A 17,388-nucleotide genomic window follows, 5' to 3' on the forward strand; every position below is an offset into this window, starting at 1 on the left:
TTGCCAACACACAACAATGAATGTTTATTGGCATTCAATTGCAAACGGCTTTGTTGAAGTGGACTTTCTTTTTTAGCAGATAGATATATTTTGATGGGTTTCACTTCTGCCAGATGATAGAAGCGCTGACACACACACAAACACAGCAAAGCTATGTACAGAAACAACTTATGCGAAAACCAGAAGAAAATGACGTAATCTGATGTTACGCTTGCAATCATGCTGTGAGTGTAGTTTATGGTGTGAATCTTTGAGTTAAGTTTGAATTACTGATGGATACACAAATTGCAATGTAGGCGCAAAAATATTAGCCGTTGAAAATGATGCCACGTCGATCCAAAAGAATTAGGCAACCTAATTTACCAACAATGAGTTCTAAAAAAAACAATTACTTAAAAGAAAAGTAGGATAACAAATCAAAAACTTAATGAAAATTATTGTTTGTTGGGCACAACACTTTAAATTAACTTACAAGATCGGAATTGACAAATGGCATCATAACGTAATTACCAATTCTTACAAACGAAACAACCGCTGAAATTTTGAGCGAAGCAAAAACAACTATAGCAAATATAGCGTTCATTAATTACTATCGAAGCCACACACGCCTAAAGAAAAACAAAAATATAATGGGTGAATTTTCATTACCATGAGCGCGTTACAACAAAACCTTGCGTGTACAGACTTTGGCTTTTAAAGTTTCTAAATGTAGAATTTTCGCAAGGTTTTGTTTGTAATTCGCTTGTTTACCAATCCTAGTTCTCTTTATGGTCACAAGAAAATAATTGTGACGCTTTGACCTTAAACGCGTCCTTTTAGTTGCACGTGAATTTGTAACAAAAAAGACAGCCGGCAAAACTGATCGATTACTTGGAAATATAACAGCTTTAAACTACATGGATGAAACTTTGGTTTTTGCCTTACAATCGTGCAAAAAAAATTACACGTGCGGTCTTGGAACAACTATTATTATCGTTAGGACAAATCACGTTAATTTACAACTCGGGTGTTGCAACAAATCTAAGGGTGGTGAAAAAGAACAAAATTGAAAAAAATCTGTCTTTTCGCGCATTTTTATAGTAGAGCATCGCGATAAAAGTCCAATTTGTGCGTTGACAACTAAACATTTCGGGCCCGGAATTTTGCCTCTCGGCATGTGGCGAAGATGCAAATACGTCTATTACAAAAAAAAGACAAACGCCTTGTACCAAATCAAAATACATCCCAAACGATAGATTGTGGAATGACAGGTTGGGGGTTTAACATGATGATGAAATTAAGCTCGAAAAACGGCCACAGGGTTTTCCAACAAAATTAAATCTTCGTCGTAAGAATACAAGATGATGGCAAATCACAAACGCGTTTTGAGTATGATGAAACGGCGAACGAGGTCTTGTAGATTGACGAGTTGAAGAAATTTCAAATAAACAACAAAGTGTGACGTCAATTTTCGCCTATATGTAGTTGGCGGGAACCATTAATTATATAATTAAAAACCTGTGGCGACCCGAACGCTCTGCACACTATGGCAGAGTATTTTATCGGTGAACATAATGTACGATACTCTACGTTATTTTTAATTAATCAGCTCACAGGCGTTTGGTTTCAAAGATCAGTCAAGTTCAAATCTCATACATTTGGTACGTAGACAGACAGATATTACCCTGTTAAGAAAATTGTCAACTTTGTGGGCCACAAAACGACAGAAAATCAGCGGTCAGAGACTGCTCTTCTATTGCAATTATAAATAATAGCACAAATTAATAAAAGAAAACAGTTCGCTCGGCGAGGGCGACCTTTGAATCGCTCATAAAAGCAGCGGTCATACAGTTCGATAAAACAACTCCAACCTGATGGGATGAAGTTCTTCGAGCTATTGTGGCCGCCTTCGCATCGCGACGGATTCGCTTACATAGCGACGAGATACTTAAGGCATGAAACGTCAATGACGGCGAATTTTGTAGCAAATAGTGCGACACATGAAACACGAACAGTCCTTTTCGACCGGGAAGTTTCTGGGTTTGGTGATCATCTAATTAGCAGCTGTCATTCTGTGGATATAATTTGCGCGAGGTTGCGTCCAGGGTTGGCTGGGTATCGACCGGGATTGTGAAAGTAATTGACGAACTGGTGACGTCACCGTCACAAGTTATGATATCATCCGAGGTCGGTCCTTCGGTAATACAGTAGATAAGCAGTGCGAGTCGAGCTGTGCCTTGTTACCTGGCAATTCAGAAATATATGTTATTTTTTCAGCGGTTGTTAAAACATAAAAAATTAGCACATTTTTAACAAACATTAGCATTAGGGTTTATATAAGAACTGGGTTTCACAGAAAAAGGTTTACAAAAGTACATAATAAATCAAACTTAAAGCCACTTAATTTAGCAAAATGTTTTTGGTGCACATATTTTAAGTAGGAAAAATAATTCTAAACGAAGCTTTTAACAATCCTAAAATGCAGTTAATTGTTTAGATGTTTCATGATTACAACAAATTTACGAAGTAACCATTTTGTCTTTAATCTGTATGTACAATTGACAGTCAAGCGACAAATCTCTCAAAAAACTTCCGCTTGGCCGACAGGTTTGTAACCAGCGCGGTGTGAGATGCTTCAGCGAAAATCATGTAGACATAGCGAAATGACATGTTTAAAACAAGATTAGTGAGCAATAGAGCGACAGTGTTTAAACGACCTAGGATTAGTTCTATTCTACACAACCAAGGTCGCCTGAATATCAAACGCCTAAAATAAGTAAATCTCCTCGAAAGCAAACAAAACACAAATGGAATGAATTAAAACGCTAAGACAAACTGTTTTATAAATCATACAGCAAGGCGCTTTTTAAGTGATTCAGAAGTAGAGATAAAAATGTATACTATAACACATAGAAACTTAGAAAATCACCATTTGTTTTGTCTAAATTTGTGCGAGTCATTGACGGAATATGGTTCCATTTTAAAAACAGCATTTGCAAAAACAAACGACGGAAAATACCTCTGAATTGGTGACGGGTCTTATGCTTTGATCATCGATTCGAAGCCATGAGCTGACGCCGATGTGAAATACGTCAGTCGAGTAATGACCTCCGGTAGCCTTGTCGCCGTGATGGTACACGACTGTGTGGATTGCAAAACAGGTTTACCGATTTGTCTTAACGACGGTCGATATAATCTCCTTACTTGCGACGTTACTGTGTCGACTTGTAGCGATATCACCGGCAGCTTTTTACAGCATCATGATAAGAAACGAATTACTTATGTTTATCGTAATATATCAGTACATCACTACGATCACGTGGCTATGAGACAATACAATGTTCTAAACTTTGTTAACTTACCAGCAAACAGTTTGTAAGATCTTTGGTTAAGGCTGAGCTTTCGTGCCGACTTCGATAATAAGTCTAAAGAAAGGGGCGTATTTAGTTTCATAAACACAAAGAACAAAAAAAGATAATAGGGACAACAGTTTATATAAACCCTTATCTAATTTTACTAATAGCAGAAAATTAAACAGGGAAAGAGATAACCCAGCTATGTGCCGATTGGACAAACAGATAAGCGATGGGACAATAGAATTGACTAGCTAGGACAAGACTAGCGAAATCCATACCTTTGTTTATCACGAGCTCGGTCTTATATTCCATGCGCTTGTCGATTTTTCGAAGGCCGCCGTTTTTGTCGTATACGAATCTTTTCAAATGCATAATGAGAATTGGCGGAAGTACCTCCAGGGTTTGCTGTCTTGAAGCATCGTCACTCTTAATAATTAATGGCGAGGTCAGTGATAAACGAAGTTATCCACCATTTCTCGGTGTTAGCAATTAACTATACGTCATACCGTGAGCAACGATTTAAAAACACACCTTTACAGAAAACAAAATCGGTAATTCGGTCACAAACGCGGTAAAGAGCAATCGAGTTAAGAAAAACTGTTGCTTAATTATTTTCTTTGTACAATAGTACAAAGTTGTTTTCAAAACAACTAGCTTCCCTGACATTTAAAAATTCCCATAATCATGTTATTTCGCATAATAAAGAATACATACGTCAGATTGCCCTGCATGAAACGTTTCTTTTTCAGTTAGAGACAATAGAGCTTCATCAATTGACCATGGATGATCAGGTGGGACATCTAGTGGCAAAGAGAAGAAAGGCTCCATCGACACTGAAACCTTTTGACCAGGTCGGAACACAGATGTGCACAGTTCTCCTCGAAACATTTCGGAAATTGGAGTTCTAGAAGTTCAGTTTGTATTTAAGGACGGTACTTTTATGTACATGTTGTAGAATGCCAGTACTTTATTAGAAATGTCCTATCGCAAATTTTTATCAGTTTCACGTAAAGTTCTTATTTTAAATCTTTTTTATTAACTCCAAATTTTACTAAAACAACATAAAAGGCAAAAACATTTTCAAGGTCAAATTTTAAAAGGAATTAAACCACAACTTTAAATCGAAAAGTAAAAAAATATTTTAAACTGCTATTTAAGTGGAGTTTATGCAGGAAGATACATAAGTGTTATATGCAAAAAACCTGGTTATATCGGCTCTTCTGGTGACTGCACTTCTGTTTTTCTTGGTTGCAACTACCTCTTCCCATTCTTCTTCGATTGCAACATCATCACTGTTGCCGTTTGAAACATCATCATACACTGGCACCTTTAGGTTAATTAAACTCTGTTTACGTTACATTAACAAGCAAAAAAAGATATTTGGTAAGGTTGGTAACTTGGTAGTGTAAAAATTAAAAAAACAGTTATAAAAATAAACAGGAATTAAGTTAATCTACCTATTGGCAATACATTGGCAATGACAGGCACTTGAAAACTGTCCAAAAGATTATTTAGTTATCTGTGAAAGCTAACAAAAACTGACACATATATCCAAGAGATTGCAGGCAAGCATTCCTTACAGTGAAAAAATATTGCAAATTTGGAAGTAACCAAAGGGTTGTCATCTTGTCAACCCAATTAAAGATAAGAGTCAAACCATGTCAAATCAACACAAAAAATTTACTTTTTTGACATGACCTTCTCAGATTCTAACAAAAATTAAAATATATGTAAAGGAACTTTAATTGAAGATATGTGCCAAATTTTAATCTAGTCTGTTGTGTATTTGCAAAGTTATTTAGAAAAATATGAATATTTTCCACTCGAGGGCGCTGTTTCTGCATAAAAACAGCCATATCTTAGGATATACAAAAGCTAGATTAACATGTAATGTATCCTTTGAAAGGTCATTTTGTGCCTTAAAGGCCTAAAAAGGATCTTTTGAACATAAGTATCTGACATAACCCCTACATGGTAAACATTAAAAAAAATGTAACCGTTAAAACGGGCACTTCTGATACTTTTATTTTACGATTTTTTTTCTTTAGGGTAAAGAGTTATATTTGTAAGGTAACTAGCAGGAAAATGGGCATGGTGTTCTTTGCTTTTATTCAATTATGGAAATTTATCTATTACATACATTGTCACTTTGTGAGCCATTTCTTCATTGGACCTAACTAAATTGCAAGTACAAAACAGAATTCCACTCCACATTTCTGTAGTCAAATTTTGTTTTTTGCTTTACATATTTAAGACATGTTATGCATTTTGTTGTTCTTTGCTGGTCAATTAACAAATTCTTTCTGTGGCCGCTGATGCATAAACTTGTAGAAAAGTAACCATTCACTTCATCTGATTTCTTTAATAGGTCTAAAATACAGGAAAGCCACCATTGGTTGTTGTATTTGCAAGTAACAAACCCCCTTTGCTCATCCCAGTGTAATAGTTGTTTTAAGGAATGTCACAAATCCAGACCTTTTAATAATCTAAACATGCAAAAAATTCAGACACCTTGATGTAAGTCTGGCAAGATTCCTCTGGAATAAAGCAGTGGTACTTTTGGGTTCCACAAATTGTAATTTAGCCAATTGAAATCTCTTCTTAACCATGTACATTCTTTTTCTACTTCCTTTTTCAATACAAATGAAAAATTAATATTGCAGATATTTGATCAGGCATCTCTCTTTTGGGGTTTGTATTAAAGTCTTGTTGACACATTAGATTTAGAAGATTTTTTCTGATTTTATATTGTCCAGCAGCACCATCTGTAAACACACTACTTTTTTAACAATGGGAATTTTATTTTAAAAAAGTTTAAGCACTACAGATTAAAGAACTTTGTACTTTTCTACTGTAAAAAAACCTTCAGAAACAGATAACGATGGTAGAATTTTTTTCCTGGCACCAGATTAAAATATGGATGTTCCAAACAGAAACTGAAGATATATTTTTTTAACATTTTTCATTATTTTTGTGCCTGCTGAATAGGTCACAGCAAGCTTTGTTATGATATGCATAATGTTGTAAATACTTTGTTATATGACAACACACAGGGTTGTAAGATTGTCTGTAAGTTTACACCTTCTTCTTATAATTTTAAGCTCCTCAGCTGTTAACTCAGAAATTGTCTCTTTACTAGAAGTTGCTATCTTCATTTAGCAATGATCCAATGTCACAGTTCATTTTAAAGATTAATTAAAAATATATATATATGTACAATATGTTATTGTTTAGGCCTTACAAGTCTGCAAGCCATTATAAATTTTTATTGTTACTAGTTTGCTGTTGAACTGCCTGCCAGCACAGCTTAAAAATGATACCTTCTTTATTCATTACTTAATAACAAAGAGTCTAATGTAATTTTTATTTTTCCTTTCAACCTTTTTTCCTTAATCTTGATAACTGTTTTTTCTTTGCAAATGCAACTTTCAGATTTTCATTACTACAGATACATAACATATTTTTTATAAATATATTGGACAAAACCCCACTAAAATGTTGATGTTTTATGAAAAAGAAGTAATTAAAGAATTTTTCTGAAAAAAAAAAATTATAATATTTTTATGTCAGGAGTCATCCGATTACCCCCTGAAACTTCAAGTACAAAATCACCTATAATATTTTTTCTGGTCTAAAGCAATATTTATAACCCAATAAGTAGCATGCTATTCATTCTCACCTTTCTTTTGATATATTACAAAAGCTTTTGTCATTTTCCAGTCAAAAGTTATCAACAAAACAATGCTAAAAGTACGCCCTCGTGTGGAATTTATGCAAAAACTTTCCTCTATCATTACTCCTACATTTCTCGACCGATCGGGCTGAAATTTGGTAAATCCCACTTTAATGACAACTACTTTATTCATGTTAAATTTGAATAAAATTGAAGGAGGTCATGTCATATGGGTGTGTTGATTTGATATGGTTTGACTCATAACCAGTTAAATTTAAAAAAAAACTTATAACAAGCAAAAGTTAAGTAACATAAAGTTTTGCAGATACGATTATGATAGGACATTTTTACCTCATAGGACAGCTGATTGTCATAGTCAAAGTTTCCATTTTTCAGCTGATTTTCATTTGGTGAACTTTTGCTGATGTTCAGCAGCTGGGCCATTTCCTCATGCAGTCCATTCAAAATGCAAGTTTGAAATTCCTCAGCATCCTCCTGGCGACCCTGCAATAAAATACAAATGTTTTTTTATTTTTTTAACTAAACATAAATGCTACAAGGGTACAAGTTTCATGTTAAGGCACATTACTTAAAAGTTGCGGCAGCAGCAGCAGATTCGATTAAAACAAGTTCAATTTTTTTAAGCAAATCTGTGATTGTGGGATATTTCCATTATGCCTGGATTAAGAACCCCACCAATAACACCAACAGGGGCCAACAGTCCGGTGCCAAAACAGCAGCTCCCAAACCGCCTTGTTAAAACTAGGGCGCCCAAACGACACCAAAACAGCCGATTATTCTTATTCTAATGAACTTAGGACCTTTTCCAGCAGGTTAATGTTCTATTATTTAGACAAATTAGATCTTCTTCTTTCATGAGTATTACTGCGTATTTGGCTTTATTATGTCGTTGGTCTTAATACTATATGGTATTATAGACTTTTCTGCTTTAGGTATTTTTGCCTTGTAGGTATTATTGTATGTTCCCGCTTCTATTTAAAACTGAACTCTAATAAAAATTACTTACAATTTGAGATAGTGGGGATTTTATTGTGGTGAGCATATCATAGATGTAAGTGGGCTCAAAGGGGTATCCTTGACGCACTTCCTTGCTTGATTGATAGCCTTTCTTACTGGATAAGGGGCGGAATTCCGACGCAAGACGAACACTAGATAAAAATACACAGGGTTCACCAAATTTTTTTTGGTAAATTGTATAATTGTAAAAATGTGAGCACAAAACCATTTGCCTGAATTACACAAAAATAACTTTGCACATATAAATTATTTACAAGCTATCAAGAATAGGAGTTGATGTCTTTCTTTTGCTGGCAGGAATTGTTGGGAGAATCTTGAGCAGCTGAAAAAGAGGAGGACAGACAAGAAGTGCTTGCAATGTCTGTAGCAAGACATGGTTAAGGCTAACATTGAAAAAATAATAAAACCTATATATAATAATAATATAATTTTCCATTGATGCGAATGCTTGTTTATTGAAATCACATTCATTTCATTGGAAGTGTTTGCTGCCAGATGCATTTACTACAATAGCTAACAAAATTAAATATATTAATATAATTAGAAAGGATACAGCATTAATGAAGCACCAATTGCTAATATTAACAAGACCCCTTGGAATGAAGGCTTGAGGCTTGTAAATTAAATCAAGGGAGTACAGCTTTTCTATGAAAAAAATAAACAAGATTAGTGTTCAAAACACTTAACAGGCTGTATTTTTAAAGGTGGATTTACTACCTGCAAGTATTCTTGCATTGACATCCTCCGCCACACCAACACGCTCAACAGATTCCATTTGCTGTTGGTTGTTTTGTGGTTGGTTATTTTGCAACTTGTTGTTTTGCGGCTGATTAATTTCCAGCTGGCTGTTTTGTGGTTGGTTGTTTTTCAGCTGGTTTTTTTGGGGCTGATTGTTGTTTTTAGTGTCGTTTGCAACTTTCGTAGAAACTGATGTTTCTTTTTCACCTGGATTGACTGTATCTTTCTTTGATAATGTGTTTACAGCTGGTAACATGCCACCATTAGGCAGTGCAGTTTTTGGAGCAGTGTCACTGGCCTTGCCTCTAAAAAGTCCGGCCCAGGATGATGAAGGCCTGGCAGCGACACTGTCATTCACCTTGTAATTACTCTTTTCTTCTTCATTTTTTTTACTTTTTTCTATAACTTTGGCATCTGTGTTTTGCGTAGTCCTGGCAGATTTACTGTTATTCACAATGGCAACATTTTTTCCAAGACTTTGTTCTTCAAAAGGTTCCTCCGCCCAATTAAGGGGCACAACACCATTTTCATGAGCGTCTTCAAGAATATTTAATTTCATGTTTTCATCGTTGGAATTCCCTGTTTGGAAATTTGATTCAAGTTTTTCTTTTGTAGCAGGGTCAACAGGAACCACCTGTTGTGCTTCATCTACATTAGATGTAGGATTGTTGTCTACTTGCATAATTTTTTTGACTGAATCACTTTTAGCCAACTCATTGTATAGATTACATCCTCCATTGGAAAGATTGCTTTTAATATCAGTCAGTGCTTTACCAGCAACAGGTGAGTTTTCTGATATATCGTAATGTGCAAAGTCATCAGCAAATCCAAAAGAAATTTTGCCAGTGGCAACAGCATCTAGATTTAAATATTTTTATTTCAAATAATTAGATCAATTGTAAAAAATGTAAAATAAGATTCGTTTATTGTTTGCTAATTTGTAAATAGTTTTATCAGATTTTTTAGGCAAACTTAAACCATGAACTTGTTTTATGCAAAAAAATCATAAAAAACATTCAGCAACCATGAGCCTGGTGTAATTAGGCTTTACAAACATTTCCTTCATTTCCAACTGCATTTCTAATTTTTTTTTATAAAGTTGTAGTAGGCACCTGTTAGTTGTGGCACTGCTAATGCAAGTGAACTCTTTAGCAAACCTAACTTAAAAAGCTTAATTCACCCTCTCTTGTAAGAAATGCTATTTGTTAGATGCCTAGCAAATTCAAAACATCCTTATAGTTTTAACAGATGCTGTTGTTGTTAAAGACTATATATAAGTACAATGTATGTAAACTTGTAAGCTTGGAATATAATTAACAACACAGCATTAGTTTGGAATTCTATTGGTGGATTGTAGCATTGGTTTATAAATGTGGTTTGACAATTCAATTCAAAGTATTCAATTCAATTCAATTGCTCGAAGAAAATGTGATTTTCAAACAAAAACAAGCTAAAATTGCAGTGAACAACTATATTTTGTTTAGACTGCAGTTTTTGTATTTGGTAATTGTTTATGGCAATAGTTTTCTTGGTAATGGCCCATAGATTTTATTTAAACTGTAAAAGTCGAAAAAATGCAAAACAAAAATATTTTGCTTACCTCTTTTTGGCCAGGAAGTTGGAAGCTGAAAGAAAAATAGTTTTTTAAACTTAAAAGTAATGTTTTGAAATACAATTATTTGATCTAATGACTTACCTCAAGACAATCATCATAGATGTATGTTTGTCGCAATTTAAGATCAACTTCGCCAAACTGCAATAGACAAAAAAGTAAACCCTTTTTAAATGTAAAACATTCATATTTACTTGTTTAAAAATTTGATATAAGTGACACTAATTTAGTTTAAATTAGGCAACTATATGTTTGGGTAGGTTATCATTTTAGCTAGTGGGCACTTGGATCGAAATTAAAATGAATTTATATCAATTTAAAATCATTGTGCAGAAACTAAAGTCGGCGCTCTTTTACTTATGTACGTGAAAATTAATAAAAAAAAGTTTCTTCAAATGCCGCATACCACAACGCATATTGTTTGGGTTAGCGTTTGGTTGAGGGTGCGTCAAGTTATTATTAATAATAAACATAATATTACTTGACCCACCCTCACCCTAACCCAAACAATATGAGTTGTGGTATGCGGTATTATTTTGTTTTGTTTTTTGCATAACTTTTCACGTACATAAGTAAAAGAGTGCCCTAAAGTCTGCCTAATTTAAATTTAAAATAATTTTAAACCTATGTCAGCCCTTAAAAATATTATTTCATTGTTATGTAGTTACACTTACAAGCATAGCTGTGTTTTATTTGTTGCACAAGAAAATAATGTAACCTCAATATTGTTTTAATTTGGTAGGTTATATCCAGATTGGAAACTTTGGATTTTGCAACTTAAAATGGGTAATACTAATTTACGGAATGATGAATGGTCGGAACGCTCACTAATTTACGGAATGGTCGGAATGGAATGAATAGGGCAGAAACTAATTTGTTAAATGGTCGGAACAGAATTAACTGTCGGAATGAAAAGAACGAAGCTGTAGGAACAGAATGAACTGTAGGAATGAACTGTAGGAATGAAATGAACGAAGCTGTAGGAACAGAATGAACTGTCGGAATGAGATGAACGAAGCTGTTAGGGTTAGGGTTGGGGTTAGGAATGAACTTTCGGAATGAAATGAACGATGCTGTATGAACAGAATGAACTGTCGGAAAGCTTCGTTCATCTCATTCCGACAGTTCATTCTATTCCGACAGTTCATTCTGTTTCTACAGCTTCGTTCATTCCATACCGTCAGTTCATTCTATTCCGACAGTTCATTCTGTTCCTACAGCTTCGTTCATTTCATTCCGACAGTTCATTCTGCTCCTACAGTGTCATTCATTCTATTCCTACAGTTCATTCCGTTCCGACCATTCATCAAATTAGTTTCGGCCCTATTCATTCCATTCCGACAATTCCGTAAATTAGTGACCGTTCCGACTATTCCGACCATTCATCATTCCGTAAATTAGTGTTACCCCCTTAAAATTGCATGGCTGTAATAACATTTCCGCCCAAATTTGCGCGGCTGTAATAACGTTAGTTGTAAAATTTGCATGACTGAAAATGGAGTACTGTACTCAAAACTACTTGGTTGTGGCTCATATTTTGGGACTGGTCTAGACTTGTACCACAATTATTAAATCAAGGCACAATATTTGGGTTAGGATGTGGGTTGGTCAAGTATTAGTATATTCATTATTTAAAAATAATACTTGACCCACTCTAACCCACACAGTAACCGAAATATTGTGCATTGTGGTAGGATTCTAGACCAGCGCCCATATTTTAAGGCAACAGTTAGCTATATGGCTATAGCAGGCATAAATGTGTTCAACTTTTCATAGACCTAAGAAAATGAAAAAGTGAACAATTTTACATAGCCCTTGGCAAAACAGTTAACTTTGAGTTGTGTAAGGGGAAAGATCCCAATTCTTAACCAAATCAATAAATTATCACCTATTAGTGAAGCGTAAAAGAGAGATAGGGTCAAATAGCCACTTCCAATATAAAACATGCACCCCAATAGTGCAATAAATGACAAAAAGGGTACATATTTATTTTTTAGGATACAGATTTGGTCTGTCTATCACATGTAAATACCTCAATTTTGCAAGTTTTGTCCATCGTGGACTCCAGGACAGCAATATTATAATAGTTTGCTTCTGTTTTTAATTTGGCAACCTCATCAGTTAGTAGAACTAAGCCATTGCACGTCAGAGCATTTGCTTATATCGTACCAAATATTTATATGAAACACACCACGGTGGGTCGAATCATAGTTTTAAATTTTAACTTGCAATGGAAATGTGTAAAATCAAAAATACAAATTTGTGCAATCAAATACCAGATTGTAAGAAGATTTAGCGATTACCTTTAACCAACCGAGTACTATTACGGATTAGTTCTGTTAAATTGAATGTATATGTAGGCTATTTTGTTAAAGTTTATAGTCGATTAATCCTGATAATAATTCTACTTAAGATTTTGTCAAAAAAAACACGGTTGCAGTTTGTTTATTTATTGCGGCGTAAAATTGGAACAATCCGGCGGCTGCAAACCACGTTAGCGATGCTAAAGTGACTGTTGTAAATTTTTTGCATAAGTTTGAAACTATTTTATTTGAAGAGACTATTTACAATGTTATTGTCACATTACCTTTTAAAGATTAGCACAACGAGTGAAAATTTACTTTGGTAGCAATATTTAGCTGTTTGTTTAATTTGCTGTTAACTTTGCGCCCCCTGCGAGGGAATTTTCACATATGTACTTAAAGTTGGCAAAATAAAGTTGGGTTCATATGGTCTTGTGCCCGCTTAGTGTTTGTCTTCAAAATCGTGGTGTTCACTCGTAAAATGCATTGTATATTTTTAAGATTCCTTTTCCACTTATTCAATTCTACTGTGAGCTTTTGCTGCATTTAAGTCTGTTTTCTACCAGAGTCCTACAGTGACTTTAGTTGCAGCAAACCTTTCCCCTCTCTTTCTCTCTACTGGCACAGTAAACTACACTAGTCTCTTTTCATCCTTTTTTTCAAGCTCAGATGAAGGTGTGTCAACAAAAGAGCGAAGTTTCAGCGCAGAACGCACCCATTAAAAACAAAACATACATATTTTTTCATGTTTTATAAAATATATAGCGTTTAACTTTATTAGGCTACAATGGTAACTGGCGAGTAGCGCCTATATGCTTAAGTGATTTAAGTAGGCCCTTTACGTCAAACTTTACCCCTTTACGTCAAACCTTACAGCCTAATATGTTTGCCAAAAACTGTTTTCCGATAAATTACACAACGTTGATTTCCGCCAATCTTACGTTCAATTTTAAAAAACCAAAAAAAATAACGCTTGTGTGGTTTGACATTAAATTTAAAACAAGAGAATTAGTGATTTTGTATGTCATTAGATTTAAATGAGAAGCCAACAGGCTGTCAAGACTTAAATTAAGGTGCACTTAAAGTCACTGTTTTCAAATGACTTGGCTTGACTTGTCTGGATAAGTGACTTGGGTTGAAATAATGTGTTATCAATATCTTTTTTTCAAGTAGGCTTATGAATTTTTTTTATAAAATTGAACTATTAAATGTTGCGTTTTGCTTATTTTTAGTTCAGGTAGCCTACTACGTGCGAGTTCAAAATTGTAGTAGAACGTTCGATTCAACGATTGATTTTCTTTGACTTAGCAATGTCTTGAAATTGACTTGCTTTAATTGTGACCTAAGTGGGACTTACCTGACGACTTGGACTGGGGCGTGACTTGCTATTTATTAAAAAAAATGGACTTGGACTTAAGTTATTTTACAAAGGATAGTTTAGAACACTGGACTCTATAACTACCTTACGAAGTACCTAAAACTGTTTTTGCTTAATATATTTGTTTACAAAAACTGGCAAAACTCGAGATGTAATGATTTTACTGGTCGATTCGACAACTTTTTTGTTTTAACGACAACAACCACGTTATACAAACAAAACGCCATAGTAAGCTAATATAGAAGCAATGAACAGTATCGATGTGGCGGATGGTGTCGTTTATTTTCCGTTACCTGTAATTTAAAGGTAAAATTTGCAAACAATATTTTTGCAATAACATTCTGTATAAGAGTCGCAAACAAATAATAGGCCTACGCCTTTGAATTATTTGTACGCAAAATTAAGAACATTTAACTACAAACACACAAACTGCTTGAGACACGGGGTGTTTAATACCAAAAGTCGTGATGTTATTCGTTAGCAATAAACCAGAATCGACTTAATTTGACCAAAATAGATCAGTATTGTACACTTACCATAACACTGAAATTTCACAACACACTGCTGAATTATTGCTTTCCAAAAGTAGCCATTTGGGCATCCGCACCCAGGAAGCGTTTTGAAGCACAATTTACCGCTGTTTATATCAGCACAAGTTTTATGGCAGTTTTGGGTTAGCCAGATTTGATTGCCAGGACAACCTGCAACAAATGGCGGATTTATTAATTGTTAAAGCACCTTAAAACGCTTCAAACGCTACCATTTATGCGGTAAAATATCTACTATTACGTCACATTGCCTATTAACATCTGAACAGTTGTTGCGCCAGTCAGGGGTTAGTGGAATTGGTCATTGTTCAATTTGATTGTCGAGGCGTAGGCTAGCCTTGTTTGAATAAATTGCTATAGTTTCAAAAGCCAAATTAGACATGTCTTCTGCTTCGAAAAAGAGAAAAATCACAGACGAAAGGAGAGTTTTTCAAGACAAGTGGGAGGAGTTATTTTGTCATTGCCTTATTTGCCAGCAAAAGATAACTGTGATCAAGGAGTATAATATGCGCCGGCACTTCGATACAATGCACCGCGATAAATATGATGCTTACCAGGGAAAAGTAAGAGAAGAAAAAGTTAAACATCTGAAGTCAGCATTTTGCAAACAAAGAAGTTTCTTTGCAAATATTAATCAGTCCAACGAAGATTCTTTAAAAGCGAGTTTTGTTATCAGTGAGTTTGTTTATAAAAGAATGCCTTGTGAAAGCAAGTGACATTTTATGTCCAGGTAAAAAAAAAACTGTTTGAAGGTATAAGCTTATCCCCAAATACAGTTGCAAGTAAGGTCACAGATTTAGCTGCAAATGTGGAGAAACAATTAGTTGCGACCGCAAAGGACTTCGAAGCAATTTCGATTGCCCTTGATGAGAGCACAGATGTGTCAGACACCGCACAATGTGCTGTGTTTATCAGGGGACTGCATTCTAAATCTGACGGAAGAGTTTCTGGAATTAATACCATTGAAAGGTACTACAACTGGACGAGATATATTTCAAGCCTTGGAAAACTGCTTCGAGAAACATGGCTTGCCATGGGATAGGCTTGTATGTTTGGCCACAGACGGTGCACCGACAATGCGTTCTAGCAATGTGGGTGTAGTTGGATTTGTGAAAAACAAACTAAACAGTCTTGAAACCGAAAGAATCAGCTTCGCTAGTGTACACTGCATTTTACACCAAGAAGCCCTTTGTAGTAAAAGTATACAAATGAAGGAGGTCATGGATGTTGTTGTTAAAACAGTCAACTTTATACGATCTTGGGGGTTGAACCACAGGCAGTTTAAATCATTTCTTGCAGATATGGACTCTGAGTACGGTGAACTACTTTATCATACTGAGGTCAGGTGGCTGAGTCGTGGAAATGTTTTGAAGCGTTTCTTTGCTCAGAAATGAAATCGCTTCATTTATGAAAATGAAAAACAGGGCAGTTCCTTTGTTGGCTGATGCTACTTTTCAATGCAATCTTGCTTTCCTAACAGATATTACACATCATTTGAATGAATTAAACTTGAAGCTTCAAGGTAAAAAACAAATTATTACACAGATGTATGACCATGTGAAATCGTTCAAAGTCAAACTACGTTTATGGTTGAAGCAGTTGGGTGAGGAGAATTTGGCTCATTTCTCAACTCTGAAGTCTTTAGGAAAAGTTAAGGCTGAATGCATGAGAGAATATACAGATTTGTTGTCTAATTTAATTCAGCAATTTGACGTGCGCTTTGCAGAATTTGAAGTATTAGAGCCGCAGTTTCGACTTTTTTAAACGCCATTTGCTATAGAAATTGACAATGTAGCCGAGGAGTTGCAAATGGAGTTGGTGGAACTTCAATGTGATACTATCCTGAAGCAAAAATATGCAGAGGTAGAAATTTACGAATTTTATAGATTTCTTTCACGAGAAAGGTTGCCGAAGTTACTCTCTGCTGCAGAATTATTGCAATGTTTGGAAGCACATATGTATGTGAGCAATTTTTTTCATCGATGAAGATCTACAAGACTGTGCTAAGGTCACGTATCACTGATGAGCACCTGCAAGCAACTCGATTTGGTTTTCTGCTGACAAGTTGAAGCCCAATATCGAGGTCCTTGTTCATGAAAAACGCTGCCAGTTAAGTAGCCAGAACAAAAAACAACTAGCCTAACTCATCAACCTACTTGTGTTTATCTTTTATTGTGTTTATATTTGCGTTATCGATTATTGTGACATTTCATCGTGAATTGCGGCCCTTGGGTATTTTACACGTTCCCATTTGGCCCTCAGAGCATTTTGAGTTTGAGACCCTTGGTTTAAACGGATATTTTTATGCGAAAGTCACCTGAAGCAATATAGGTGTTGCGCCGTGTGAACTCAGACTCTAGTCAACAGAGTGCAATTTCTGCAAAATTATTTAATAAATGCCACTAAATCTAAAAATAAGAAAATCTTTTTAGGCTATATGCCCAATGCGTAACTTTTATTTAACTTATATAAGTATGAAATTTAAACAAAATAAACCCAGTTATTTTTGCGCTTGGCGCGATTAGTGTTTATAAGAGATACTGTATAACAATAGTAAATCCAAATTGCATTACTATTCATTATCCACTATAGTGTTTTTAACCAGCGCTAGAAACGTACTAGTAGTAATTTAAATGGATTCATTAGAACAGTTGTTGGCAACCACCGGTCCTCAAGGAGTTCGTTATTTTTGTCAAGTTAGACTATAAACTATCGCCTCGTGCTATAATCTTGTTTAGCTTTTTGGTAGCATTAAGCATATTC

The 17,388-nt window shown here is 34.9% G+C and overlaps 1 protein-coding gene across 1 annotated transcript; it reads right to left on the reverse strand.

The window, feature by feature from the left end:
- On the reverse strand, positions 1-12,836 carry LOC146160935 (ubiquitin carboxyl-terminal hydrolase 10-like). The gene is made up of 14 exons (XM_083383666.1): positions 12,429-12,836; positions 10,481-10,537; positions 10,385-10,409; positions 8,764-9,642; positions 8,600-8,691; positions 8,301-8,407; positions 8,036-8,177; positions 7,360-7,512; positions 4,538-4,662; positions 4,050-4,239; positions 3,614-3,761; positions 3,342-3,404; positions 2,999-3,120; positions 1-2,223 (listed from the first exon to the last, which is right to left on the reverse strand). The coding sequence occupies exons 1-14, from the start codon at positions 12,450-12,452 to the stop codon at positions 2,158-2,160; spliced, it is 2,193 nt and encodes a 730-aa protein (XP_083239792.1). The 5' UTR covers positions 12,453-12,836; the 3' UTR covers positions 1-2,157.
- Positions 12,837-17,388: the final 4,552 nt, after the last annotated feature.

This window comes from Ascidiella aspersa, chromosome 3 (genome assembly GCF_963924565.1).
Source record: "Ascidiella aspersa chromosome 3, kaAscAspe10.2, whole genome shotgun sequence".
Lineage (NCBI taxonomy): Eukaryota > Metazoa > Chordata > Ascidiacea > Phlebobranchia > Ascidiidae > Ascidiella > Ascidiella aspersa.